Consider the following 15,016-nt stretch of genomic DNA (forward strand, 5'->3'; position numbering starts at 1 on the left):
TCCTTGTTGAATTCATTGCTGCATGTCTCTCTCCCATTTGATCCCTTACATTTTTTACTGGGTCTACCATTCCCAGGATTACCTAAATTATCCAGGAAACTCGCTGTACATGTGCTGACCGCGGCCAGGAGAAGCATTCCTATGTGTTGGTTATCCTCTACTCCTCCTTCAATGTCAATTTTGTACAAACTCATTGCTGATGTGAGACAGATGGAATATTTGACTGCACTACATAGTTGTTCGTTTGCTGTATTTGAGATGATTTGGATCCCATGGGATACTTTCACCTCTTCTATGCCGGTCCACGTTGCAAGGCCCTGATATCCTTTACATTGATATTTATGACTCCGCTGGTCCTGTCACTATTTAATTTTGCCATCGATGTATCTTTCTGTTATGTTTATTTTCTCTTCTTAACCTTTTGAAATATATTGTTTTTGTATTTCATGAAAACCAATAAAAATTGTTAATACAAAAAAAAAAAGCCAAAAACAGCCGCTGTAACAACGTCCCGTGTGCATGAGGACTTAGAATTCTTGTACAGAAGGACACAGACATGTAATAAGTAGTGATGGGTTGAACACCCCCCTGTTCAATAAATATGATATATATAGTGAACGCTCTTATAGAAGCAGCTGAAACACCAAAAAGGTAACCACAGTAAACCTCCAAATGAATAAAATGTAAATATAGGTGCAGCGCCGATAAATAAATATGTCCAATAGTAGATAAAAGAGTTCAATAATAAATAAATAAATCAGTTCACATAGTATATCAAATGGATGATCCATTCAGCAGCAGATTAGAATAGGCTTGTGACAGGAACCAATAGTAAAAGTGCGCACTCACCGGAAGCGCATGGGTAATGCGCACATAATTTATAACCACCAGGATCTCTCTAGATAGGTGGGATATATAGGTGAGCTTCTATCTATGGAATGGTCATCAAGTCTTGGGATATTGTTGAGATCTGCTGGGACCCTTAGGGATGGTTGGGTGCTCAGCCTGGGGACAGGGCTCCCTTCCTCTGGTAGTTGAAAATCAATGGGGGGGTAGTCTGCAAGTTTAATAGCTCCAAGTGGGAACCAAGAAACAGGTACCCATAGTGTAGTATTTAAAGAACTTTCATTCCAATAAATGTTATTAGTAAAATCAGTGACAGGGTTGCATTAGCACAGAACCTCCAGTGTAATATGCAGAGTATGCAGCACTGACCCTATTAAAGATGGCCGCTGGGCTTCCTCGTGGCTCCGACGGCAGTGACGTCATGCTCAGTCAGCTCCTCCTTAGGCCTTTTGTGCATAGCACATCAGAGGGGAGGCTAACCCCCTGTTCGGTTGGCGGTCAAACATTCGAACTTGACGAAAGTTCAACTGCAAACTTGGAACTCAATGCAAGTCTATGGGACTGGAAGTTGTACATTGAAAAGTGACCATTCTGAAGGCTTTTATGCCAGTTATTGGCCACAGAAGTGGTATGGGGACTCGAGGACGGCCCTGAGGGACAGGAATCAGTGAAAAAAAATTCCAAAAGTACCGTTTTTAAAAGGGACAGTCATTTTTTTTTATTGCTTAAAGTAAAAAAAAACTAATTAAAAACGTAATTATCATTCCTGGGGGGTCCCCATAAACTCCCTGCAAAGTTGCACATCTGTACAATGTATAGATCCTGCTGCAGCATGACTGACATTTATATTAAAAAAAGTGTGGAGTCCCCCTAATCCTTACCAGACCCTTTAGGTCCAGTGGGAAGGTTAGGAAGGACCCCATAGTGAAATGTTTTTTTTAAGTGTGTGGGGTTCCCCATAAAAGCCATACCAGGACCTTTAGGCCTTCTAAGGGGAACCCCAACAAAATAAGTGAAAAAAGTGTGGGGTACCTCCTACCAGACCCTTTATCCGAGCGCAGGCCTGGCAGGACAGACGGGGGGATGAACGAGCGGCCCTCCCCTCCCTGGGGGTTACCAGGCCATGTGCTCTCGGCATGGGGACAAGGGCCTCTTCCCCACAATCCTGGCCTGATGAGGGTTTGCAGGCAGGGGGGTCATTACCATAAGGGTACCCATTTATATAAAAGGGGGCGCCCAGATGCTGCCCCCCCTTGTGAATGAGTAAGGGGTACAAAATAAATAAAATTGGGCCTTGGGTGTTGGTGGTGCCTGAACATTGGACCCCTCACACTTACTCTTGCTGGGCGCAGGCAGGGGCCCTGCAGTTAAAAATTGGTAACAATTACAGAAAAATTGTAAAAAAAAAAATTGAAATGACATGAACCTGTGAAACGGTTGCCGAAAAATTGGGCCTTGAGTGTTAGTGGGGCCCCAAACCAAACAATTGTTGGAAGCGACTATAATCAGTGGAAGTCTATACTGGAACTTCAGCAACGCATAGACTTCTGCTATCTCTGGGGAAATTGCTGCTCTCATCTCCACTCCAAACTGGAACTTCAGCAACGCATAGACTTCTGCTATCTCTGGGGAAATTGCTGCTCTCATCTCCACTCCAAACTGGAACTTCAGCAACGCATAGACTTCTGCTATCTCTGGGGAAATTGCTGCTCTCATCTCCACTCACAGATGGGGCGGGGTCACAGACTTCAAACAGTTCTTTATGCAGGCCATAGACAGGTTGAAAATTGGATGATTTTTCGAACAATAAATCGGTCATTCGTTACGCTGACGTTACCACCACCACTTACACAAATCAGCCGACTAAGTCATGAAGATAACCCCATATAACAGCCAGACTTCTGTTCCTTGCAGGTCACGGCTCATGAGCATATTTTTTTTTATTAAAACGATCGTCCGATTTGGCCATCATTGCCGTGAAAATCATCCGTTTTCCACAAATTTTCCAACATGACCGATAATCCAAAAGTGCAAAAAACCTGAAAATCGGCCGACCAATTAACCCACTAACAGAGCGAAAATCCGCCGATTATTCTTTCAGATGAAAAAAAAAAAATCAGCCGATTTTCGAACCGTCTATGGTCGGCATTAGTCCTCAGTGCCCAGGATTGTTAGGTTTAACCTCCCTGGCGGTATGATCATGTCAGGAATTTTGTGCTGAAAGCGGTACCATTTTTTTGCATGGAAATATGTAGTTTTTTATTGTAGGCTGTAATTTTTAGGAATAACTCACTGAAATCTGTCCGAACAAGAGTCTATTAAACATCCCGGATATGATAAAACTTGAAACACAAAATCATGAATTATAATTTAATTAATAATCATAAAAAATAATAATATAATAATAATCAATTTAATTCAATAATATAATCAAACCAAAAACACTGAAATTTGAAATACAGAGGCAAATTCGCACATCGCTGAGCAAAGTCGCAAAATCGTTTTCAGTGTCTGATGACGAATTTCCCCCCATGAATCATTATCACTCAATTCTGCAAGTGGTTCTGATTTACTATCGCTGTTCTAAAACCGCTTTTGATGTAAAGGGACGCTTTTTGGCCGCCATGGACTTTTCTAAGTTTCCAGGCAGAAAGAACAGTCAAAATGCAGGCAGGGCGCCGGACAAAGCAGTGGGGACAAAATGTATGTGAAATGCAGTGAAAAAGCAATGACAGCAAAAATGTCATTTTTTAAAAATTTCAAATTTCCCGCCGGTTCCGCCGCCCGAACGTTCCGACGTCACGGGGACCGGAACACGGAAGTCAGATGCCGGCATCGGCCGGAGGAGATGGACGGGGACGCTGCAGGGGACACATCGTGGGAGCGAAGGACAAGGTAAGTGCTGCAGGGACCCCCAGAGAACGCTGCATGGTAAGCCCGAGTGTAGCTCGGGGTTACCGTTCTTGGTATAGAAATTCTACCCCGAGCTACACTCGGGGAAAACCGCTAAGGAGGTTAAGCACCCATCGGCAGGGTCTGCATCATATGGTGCAGGATTATCTAGGGGCAAGAGCAGACTTGGAGACCTTTCCAACTGAACATCCACTGGGTCTTGAGGATGGATCACTGGCCAGAACTTGCTCAATATGCCATAGAGCTACTGACCTGTCCTGCACCCAGCGTGCTTTCCGAACGGACATTCAGTGCTGCTGGAGGTTTTGTGATGGATAAAAGAGTGCGTCTGTCCACAGACTCCGCTGACCAGCTGACATTTATCAACATGAATCAGTCCTGGTCATCGGAGCAGCTGTGGGACCCGCCACTTGTTGTCTGGCTTCACCCCATGTTGGTTGGTGGGATTTAGCACCTAGTGGTCGGTTTATTTTGTCCCCTTCCTCAGCCCAACTTATTTGACTTTCTAGTGTGACGGAGGAGATATCGGCAGATGGATGGGGGGAGGGGGGGAGAGAGAGGAGCCACTGACAGCACAGCCTGCTATGGGGACAGAAGAGGCAGACAGATTCCTCCATCCCCGCTGGGACATACAGGGACTTCTATCTGCCTACACTTGGTCTAAAGACAAACCAACAGCTTCTGCCAGCAGGGAGGGAACAGGCTGCTTTCTACAGTGTGGGAAGGTTAGCAGACCAGCTCCAGAGAAGATGGTTTATCCCATCCATCCATCCGTCCATCCATCAATCCATCCGTCCATCCATCCATCCAGGCTGTATTCCGACCCCAGCAAGGCTTGAACTAAAAGATCCTCCATGGGACGGACAGAACGCACACATCCTGCATTCCTCTCTGCCAGCACAAGTCATGGTTCTTACAGAGACTCTGCCAGGGAAAGACAATGCAGGATGTCTGTGTGTTATGTCTATCCATCAGTCCATCCATCCATCCATCCACCCATCTATCTACCAATCCATCCACCCATCTATCTGCTTGCTTTAACATTAACATAAACATTGTTGGTGTCACAATACAGGAAGAATGTTGGCCGACGTTCTACTAACCCTCTGTATCCCACACTCTAGAAACAAGTCATGGATCTTGTATGTAGTGCAGCCCTGATCTCTGCATTGTAATGACCGCCAGTATACAGAGCGACGGACCGCCAGTATACAGAGCGACAGACCGCCAGTATACAGAGCGACAGACCGCCAGTATACAGAGCGACCGACCGCCAGTATACAGAGCGACCGACCTCCAGTATACAGAGCGACCGACCTCCAGTATACAGAGCGACGGACCGCCAGTATACAGAGCGACCGACCGCCAGTATACAGAGCGACCGACCGCCAGTATACAGAGCGACCGACCGCCAGTATACAGAGCGACCGACCGCCAGTATACAGAGCGACCGACCTCCAGTATACAGAGCGACGGACCGCCAGTATACAGAGCGACAGACCGCCAGTATACAGAGTTATGATTTTGATACATCAATATCCATAATTTACAGCAAAATATCACTCAATGTGACATGTAACAATCACCAGCAGTGTCCGGAGAAGTGAAGTGTCTTTCCTTTACAACAGACCATTTATACAAGAGGCGCTCACAATTGCTGACCCCCCAGGTGCTCATAAGAACAAGGTGATGTTCACCAAACACTATGCTGACAATCTAAATGGCCGATTTATCCCTCAGGATTGAGAAGAAGAAACACAAAGATCACACAGCCCTGAGCAGAAATCACCGGACCAGTGTTGGTCAAAAGTCCTAAATGTTCATTGTGAAGACACAACATGTATGGACCTGGATGATGAGAGGAATAACACGGAAAGACAATACGGGACCTTGAGATGGTTCTCCCCAAATCACATCATAACCAAGTAACGCTTCCAATACATTCTTACAATTGTTAAACCAGACGAGGAGAGGAACGTGTCGGGACGGGGAGAGGAACGTGTCGGGATGGGGAGAGGAACGTGTCGGGACGGGGAGGGGAACGTGTCAGGAACTTCAACACTTATTATCAACAGAGTAAAATCTGCTGGGATAACAACTGCGTGTTTGCCATAGTCAGTCCCACAGACACTGGCCAATGAGCCCCACAGACACTGGCCAATGAGCCCCACAGACAATGGCCAATGAGCCCCACAGACAATGGCCAATGAGCCCCACAGACAATGGCCAATGAGTCCCAGAGACAACGGCCAATGAGCCCCACAGACACTGGCCCTCTGAAGGATGAATAGATTCAGCCACACCTCCAATCCTCAGGTGTTTACACAGACTGTAAATTCTGCAATTCATGGGAAGAAAACTCCTTCACTAAGCCATATACTCCGCTGTTGGAGGGTTAAGCAGACTTCTCCATATCTACATATTCTGGTCACATGATACAATCACATTCATTTCTCAGCTGCAAAACCACATGAAGTATGAAGCAAATATCAGCCAGTCTCCAATGACGTGCTATGGATGGAGATTATGGGGAGACCGTTTGAGAAATACAAACACAATTGATTTACTAACAATACATAGCTACATATCAGAGTTCACAAAGATATGAGATATGTGAGATGATGGCCTGATATAATGCATGTGCGTCATCTGATGAAGTACCATGACAAATGACCGCAACATTCTTCTCAGTATCAACCATTTTCATAATACTTGATAACCACAGAAATATAATCCTCATCTAATAAGGACGGCCCACAATACTTACACCAACTCAACCAAATGGACGTCACCAAGAGGGATAGAAATGAGAGCCACTTTGACATTTCATCATGACCCGTATTTCATGAATGCAGCACTACTTCACAATTCACATAAACAGGAAATCCAAATTTCATTCCTGGAACATGACTGCCTCTAGTGGACAGGTAAAGAACATCTAGAATAGACGGCATACTCGGATCGTCCAATCGACATGTACTACGGGTGGACCCAACAGACAATGGATCCCCACAGTATTTATACAGGAGGAGAGAAAAGAAAAAGGAAAAAAAAACCTTAACTTTTTGTTTGAGAAAACAGAACTTTTTGGTTGATAAAAAAAAAAACTTTTTCTGGAGAGAATCCCTTTGATGAGACAAACACACTTTTGGCTTGAAAAGAAAAACAATCTTTAATTTGGAAAAACCTTTTTCCTGCGAAGAAACACGTTTGCTGGCTTACTAAACAGAGGAGAACTTCTGCTGGTCGGAGAGACTGCTGCTGGACGAGGAACATCTTTACCTGCCGAGTGTTCCGGCCACAAATCTCAGAGAACGGCGTACCTGGGAGTGGGGAGATATGGTGGCCGAGGATCATCATTTGTATTCATACCAAAGTCATTGTTAGAGCTTTGTAGCCATCTTTATGGTGCTGTAGTGCTGATATAAACGCATCGTTATCTCCTGATTGTGTAGATCTGGTTGTACCATTGAGATTGGACGGTGTATAGGAAGATTGGCTGGTAAATGCATATGGTACGGGCCAATATCATGATGCTGCACACGTCGTTCTCAACAGGAACTCACAACAAACAGCCGCGTCCTCATGCGTTTACCTGGCGAGGATTCTGCGACTTCATGTACATCCCTGAGAGTGAGATTGCTGAGGGGGGAGAGATCCAGGAGTAGAGGAATCCTATACATGGAGGATCTGTGTTAGTGATACAAAAGTGTTTGGACCCCCTGTGGGTGGAAGGAGGTGAGCGGCCAATCCGGCCTCTGATGGATCCCCTTCTGTGATCACTCACCTTCACCATCCACGGGCACCACTGCCATTTGTGTATGTTGAATATACAGAGGTGTGGGGCCACATTTGGACTCTCACTATGTTTTCCCTCTAATTTGGAGTCCTGCGTTTTGCAGAATATAGGATCACGATTGTTTGTAGTATTGATTGGGTTTGGTTTGCATATACATTGATTGTGGATAAAAACACTTTATATCTTTTTGGGGTTTGGATATTTTATTGTTACAGGTTTATGCACTTTTTGCACTTTTCATGCGTTTCCTTGAGGTTTAATCTCGGACGGATCACCATCTAGTCCAATTTGGGGGAAGTTTACATATTTGTTTGTTTGATTTGTTTTCCATCACTTTGGATCCTCATTTTGGATGTCTGCACAATTATACCGTACCATTAGTATTGCTTCCATCTGACATTCCCATCTTCTGAGGGGTTCAACATTCACTGTGTACACTTGGGATCCATTGAGGATCGGGTCACCGATTATAGATCCCCGGAGGATCGGGACACCAATTATAGATCCCCGGAGGATCGGGTCGCCGATTATAGATCCCCGGAGGATCGGGTCGCCGATTATAGATCCCCGGAGGATCGGGTCGCCGATTATAGATCCCCGGAGGATCGGGTCGCCGATTATAGATCCCCGGAGGATCGGGTCGCCGATTATAGATCCCCGGAGGATCGGGTCGCCGATTATAGATCCCCGGAGGATCGGGTCGCCGATTATAGATCCCCGGAGGATCGGGTCGCCGATTATAGATCCCCGGAGGATCGGGTCGCCGATTATAGATCCCCGGAGGACCGGGTCGCCGATTATAGATCCCCGGAGGACCGGGTCGCCGATTATAGATCCCCGGAGGACCGGGTCGCCGATTATAGATCCCCGGAGGACCCGGTCGCCGATTATAGATCCCCGGAGGATCGGGTCACCGATTATAGATCCCCGGAGGATCGGGTCACCGATTATAGATCCCCGGAGGACCGGGTCACCGATTATAGATCCCCGGAGGACCGGGTCACCGATTATAGATCCCCGGAGGACCGGGTCACCGATTATAGATCCCCGGAGGACCGGGTCAGCGATTATAGATCCCCGGAGGTCACGGTTTGTGTGTTTGTTGCACATGGTGTCACCTTTATACATGGTGTCATTTCTATGGATATATTTATATAGTATCCGTATCAATCTCATTATCAGAGTAGCGCTGCATCACTTCCTGGTTATAGGAAATATTTGTGACAATGAATAGAGATGAGAAGAATGAGCCGCCATTGGAATATAGACGAAGGATCAGCATGCTGGGTGCACATCGATCGTTACAAAGATCCATCTCAGAATGGAGGGAGGCGGAGTCTTAGCTTGGAATAAAGAGGAGGGGCGGGGTTCTGTGTGGAGCATTCCAGTGGCTGTACGCCCTCCATACACCCAGTGATTGGCGTGGCCTCAGGTGAGACACCGAGAGGAAACCAATCCTGTGACATACATTGTCTCCCAGGACTAGGCAGGTGCGGTTCCTTGCATTCCAAATCAAAATTCAGAATAGAAAAAAATAATAGAGTAAAACAGAATAGAATATGAAATAAAGGGATAAAAAAGAATATAGAATAGAAAAGCATAGAACTGTAAATTAAATATTAGAATACAATAAAATAGAATAGAATATGGCTATCTTCGGAAATTCAGATTTTGAAAAGAATAGAATGGAGTTGAATAAAATAAAAAGAATAGAATAGATAATAGAATATAAAACAAAATAGAATATAGTCATCTTCCAAAATCCAAATTTAGAAAAGAATAGGAAATAAAAGAATAGAATAAATAGAATAAAAATAGAATATAACCGTGCTCTGAAATTCAAATTTCGTTTAGAATAAATTTGATCATCAATTTATTACTTTATATTTCTGAATTTAGTTGAATAGAATAGAATACATCTGAATGCTGATTCAATACTTTTTGAATTAGATTTGAATTTTCTAAATTTGAAACAAAACAAAACAAATTCCAAAACCGGAAAATGGAGGGAAATGAAATGATCTCCATAAGGAAGTGCAGGAAAAGAAATGTGTTGGTGGTGCACATGTCTAGCCAGGACGGTCCTGCTATGCAGGGCTCCAATACAGAGAGACTTCCCCTCACTTCCTGTCGGGGAAATTATTGTCAGCAGGACAGGAAGTGAAAGGAAACCATTCTGACAGAGTCCTGGATAGCAGGAAAAACTGACAGGGGCTCTAATCCTTCCACACTCCATCCAAAACTGAAAACACACATTGTGGCTACAGATACACTGGGAAGGTTCCGGCTCCAGGGCTATCATCTCCATCCAGGCTACACTACTTAGGGTGTCACTGATCCAGAACAAGCATGCAGCCAGTGAAGGCGGAACACTCGGACCTCCTGCATGCTTGTTCCTGGTCAGTGACACACTAGGGAGTGAAGTGAGGTTTAGGATGAAGATGACAGCCCCGGAACCTGCAGCTTTCTCCACAAATCACTCCCGTTTCCTGCCCTTCCTCCTATTGGCTGAGTATTGCACCAATCACCAATCAGATCATCCCCCTTGTGATGTCTCTGGGCAGATCTCTCACTTCTGGCTCCTCCCACATATCTTTATACAACCTTCCCATACCCATACCCCGGCATGGAGGGGCTGAGTGAAGGTGGTGGTGAAGGTGTGGATGTGTCGGATCGGGTCACACAGATCATAGAAGGAGATCCGCCCGGCCTCATAATCCAGATCTATCCTGACTCTGGTACTGGAGACACCGCCGGGGAATGGGGTCCAATTACTGTCATGTATCACTGAGTACTGATTACCCCCAAACCACCCCACCCTCTCCAACCCCCAGGACTTCTTATTACATCCAATCCCTGACTGATTTCCTCTCCTGTCTATATTGGGGTAACACATCCCGACTCTCCAGTACTCTGACCCCCCGACATCCATGTCCCAGTAATGTCTCCTGGAGGAGAAGCTCTGACTGCTCATCACCTGAGGACAATCCCGGAACCTCTCTGGTCTTTCTGGCCGATTCTGATGTGATGATGACCAGGATGCAGTTTTCCCATCATCTGATATATGTAGATGATTACCAGCTGTCCTCACATCCAGTAATATGTCTGTAACCCTCAACACCCCCCATGTTTGCTGTACAGCCCCAATATTTGGTCCTCCAGTGGGGGAGGGTTGGGGGTCATCCCTGGGTGGTTGAGCATTGATGGGACCTTCGCCCTTTGTAGTAGAATGTGGAGAGACATGTGTGCCTGTACATTTCTGTACATTGACCTCAGACATGATATCAGATAAACCCGTGTGTAATGTGTGTGAGATCCCCCCCACATCCCCATCCTCTCCATCATGGAGGAGGTTCTCATGTCTCTCTCTGTCCACGTCATCTCCATCCTCAGTATCACACAAGTCACCTGTGTCTGATTCCTGTAGGACAGTCAGTGGATCCGTCGTGTTACACAGCTCCTCAATGTCCCTCATCTTCCTGGACAGCTCCTCCTTCTTTATTTCCAGATCCCAAATATAATCCAACATGGGACGGGAGACCCGTTCTGCCCACCCGGAGATGTCCCTCAGGACTCTCTTCTCCAGGTCTTCCAGACGTCTCCTGAGGTCTCTGAACAGGGCAGTGACTCTCTTGGTTTCATCATCTGCTTTTCCTTGTACTTTCCTCCTGCGTTCCTGCAGACTCTGGACTCTTTTCTCCACCTCCTTTCTCTCTGTCATCAGTTTCTGCAGAACATTCCTCAGTTTCTTTTTCTTCATCTCAGAGGCCTCCTCCAGAGTCTCCACCTGGTGTCCCCGATGTTCTCCATCCAGGCTGCAGGACACACAGATACAGGTGGAGTCCTCAGTGCAGTAATACTCCAAGATCTTCTTATGGATGGAGCATTTCCTGTCCTTCAGGGAAGTGGTGGGATCACATAGGACGTGTTCTGGTGACTTGCTGTGGACTCTCAGGTGGTTGTCACACAGAGAAGCTTCACACAGCAGACAGGATTTCACAGCCGGTACAGGAGTGTGAATACAGTAAGTACAGAAGACCCCGGACTCCTGCTTCTCTGGATGGGTAGACTGGAAGTTCTCCACTATGTTACGTAGCTTCAGATTCTTCTGAAGGACGGGACGTTTCCTGAAGCTTTGATTACATTCAGGACAGAAATAACTTCCAGACTCCTCCTGTGTATCCAACACACGGCCAATACAGTCCCGGCAGAAGTTGTGTCCACATCTCAGGGTTACAGGATCTGTATAAAATTCCAGACAGATGGAACATTCCAGCTCCTTCCTCAGATCAGAAGACGACATCACTGAGAGCGGAAGAGAGAAATGAAAGTGAAAGTCTGACACTCCGTACCAAAACCTGGGTACGGTACAGGCCACTGACTCCACTTCCCCTGCGGCACTCACCCATGGAGGTCTCATCTGGACCCATTCGCCAAGACTGAGCGGTCGCAGAGGTGGTGGTGTCGGCTTGCTCCTATCTCCGCTGAGCACCTTCCTGGTCCTCCCTAACCCACCCTCTCTTTCCTTTACCTCCTTTGAGGCGCACTGCATCCGACTCTTCTCACCCACCCCCCTAAGGATCTCAGTGATCTACAGACCTCCTGGGTGCATACCCCTCTTCCTGGACAACTTCACCACCTGGCTTCCCTTCTTCCTCTCCTCTGAGCTACCGACCATCATCCTCGGGGACTTCAATATCCCCATCAACGACAACAACCCGGCTACTTCCCAATTCCTCCACCTAACCTCCTCCTTCGTGCTCACACAGCACATGCAATTTTCCACCCACTTCGAAGGGAACACCCTGGACCTCGTCTTCTCCCACCTCTGTACCCTCAACCAGTTCTCTAACACCCACTTCCCTCTCTCCGACCACCACCTCATCACGTTCTCCATCTCCCCTTCCCCCAACTCCCCCCCCCAAAAACGCCAAACCATCACCAGCCGCAACCTGAACCCGGCCGCCGACCGCCTACCCGACAGCATCCTCTCACACTGTCATGTCCTGACATAGCCACCACCTTGTACAACGACTCACTGTCAGCTGCCCTAGACTCTCTGGCACCCCTAACCACACGCATCATCAAACCTAGGCCGCTTCAACCATGGCAGAATGACAGCACTAAATGCCTCAAACGTCGCAGTCGCACACTAGAGAGACTATGGCACAAAACCAGGTCCCCTCATGCATTCTCCCTCTACAAATCTGCCTTCCTCACTTACACCTCCTCCCAACACGCCGCCAAGCAGGCCTATTTTGTTAACCTAATCAACACCCTCTCCTCCTGCCCTCGCCGACTCTTCTCCACCTTCAACTCCCTGCTCTCTTCCCCCCCCTCCTCCACTCAGTACCTCACTCCCCGCCCACGAGATTGCCACCCATTTCCACAACAAGATTGACGCTATCCGTAAGGACATTGTCAACTCGCAATCTACCTCCCCACCCCCGTCACCCCCTCATCTCCCCCCTCCTCTGCCCTCACAACCACACTGCCTCCCACCTCTCCCAAGGCCCCGCCCACCGTAACCCCCCATGCACTGCACTCCCTCAGCCCTGTCACCACTGAGGAAGTCGCCAAGGTCCTCTCAGAAGCCTAACTCACTACCTGCCCCCTGGACCCTATCCCCTCTCAACTCCTCCGGTCACCCCCCTCTTCCCTCATCCACTCCCTCACCCACATCTTCAATCTCTCCCTCTCTACTGGTGCATTCCCCTCCCCCCTAAAGCACGTGCATATTACCCCCATCCTCAAAAAGCCCTCCCTGGATCCCGCGGACTCCAACAACCTCAGACCCATCTTCCTGCTGCCACTCACCTCCAAGCTCCTTGAGCGCATAGTCTACGATCGCCTAAGTGCACACCTTACTGAAAATAACCTCCTTGACCCACTACAGTCCGGCTTCCGTCCCCTACACTCCACCGAAACCACCCTCCTCAAAATCACTAACAACCTTCTAAACGCCAAAGCCAAGGGCGACTATTCTGTCTTCCTTCTCCTGGACCTTTCTGTGGCCTTTGACACAGTTGACCACCCCCTCCTCCTTAAACTACTCTCCCTTGGCTTCAGAGATACCGCTCTCTCTCCTGGTTCTCATCTTACCTATCCCGACGCTCCTTCAGAGTCACCTACAATGGTGCCACCTCCCCCTCCCTCCCCCTCTCTGTTGGGGTCCCCCAAGGCTCTGTCCTTGGACCCCTTCTCTTCTCCATCTACACCTCCTCCCTGGGCAAACTCATACACTCCCACGGCTTCAACTATCACCTCTACGCTGACGACACTCAAATTTACCTCTCCACCCCTCTCCTCACCCCCCACCATCTCCGCCCGCATCACTCACCTCCTAAAAGACATCTCAGACTGGATGTCGCTACATTTCCTCAAGCTTAACCTCTCCAAAACCGAGCTCCTTGTTTTTCCCCCACCTTGCAGCCCCCCCCATCTTATCCATCATCACCAACAACTCCACTATCATTCCCGCCCCGCAAGCCAAGGTCCTTGGCGTCACTCTGGACTCAAACCTTTCCTTCCAACCTCATGTCAAATCACTTACAAACACATGCAGGCTCCACCTCCGCAACATCGCCAAGATACGCTCCTTCCTTACCCCAGACACCACTAAACTACTCGTACACTCCCTGATTATCTCACGCCTGGACTACTGCAACTCCCTCCTCACCGGTCTACCCCAGTGCAAGCTCTCCCCGCTTCAGACCATCCTGAACTCAGCGGCTAGACTCATCCACCTCACCAACCGCTCCACCTCTGCCACCCCCCTCTGTCTCTCCCTCCAGTGGCTCCCGATTGCCCAACGCATCAAATTTAAACTTCTAACTCTGACCTACAAAGCCGTTCACAACACTGTCCCTGACTACCTCACCAACCTGATCCCCAAGTACCACCCTACCCGTACCCTCCGCTCCTCACTGGACCTCCTTCTATCCTGCTCCCTGGTCTCCGCCTCCCATGCACGACTGCAAGACTTCTCCAGGTCCTCCCCCATCCTCTGGAACTCACTGCCCCAATCCATCAGACTGTCGCATCCCCCCCCCACATTCAGGCGCTCCCTGAAAACCCACCTCTTCAGGGAAGCCTACCCCACCCTCACCTAACGGCCATTCTCCCTCATTCCTTCCACCACTCCATTCCTCTCAGCCACTTCCTACTGTACCACTACCCCCTCCCTCCTAGATTGTAAGCTCGAAAGAGTAGGGCCCTCTTACCCCTCGTACGTTGTTTGTTATTGTTGTACTGTGCCATGTATTGTCCCCCCCTCTATTGTACAGCGCTGAGCAAACCCTTTGGCGCTATATAAACTCCATGTAATAATAATAATAATAATAACCAGTGTGACCCGTTCTGTACCCTCCTACACGGGGCGAGGTGTACATTCCTACACGGGGCGAGGTGTACATTCCTACACAGGGGGAGGCTGGGACTGAGACACATAGCTAGAAG

General features: G+C 47.9%; 1 protein-coding gene across 1 annotated transcript; it reads right to left on the bottom strand.

Moving 5' to 3' along the window:
* Positions 1-9,907: 9,907 nt before the first annotated feature.
* Positions 9,908-11,861, bottom strand: LOC149460395 (E3 ubiquitin/ISG15 ligase TRIM25-like). The gene has a single exon (XM_089679788.1). The coding sequence runs from the start codon at positions 11,859-11,861 to the stop codon at positions 10,128-10,130; it is 1,734 nt and encodes a 577-aa protein (XP_089535914.1). The 3' UTR covers positions 9,908-10,127.
* Positions 11,862-15,016: the final 3,155 nt, after the last annotated feature.

Source organism: Staurois parvus, unplaced genomic scaffold (genome assembly GCF_062004578.1).
Source record: "Staurois parvus isolate SC_StPar_1 unplaced genomic scaffold, SC_StPar_1.0 ptg000231l, whole genome shotgun sequence".
NCBI lineage: Eukaryota > Metazoa > Chordata > Amphibia > Anura > Ranidae > Staurois > Staurois parvus.

Coding starts and splice junctions, on each gene's coding strand:
- LOC149460395 (XM_089679788.1), bottom strand. CDS start 11,861: ATGTCGTCTTCTGATCTGAGGAAGGAGCTGGAATGTTCCATCTGTCTG.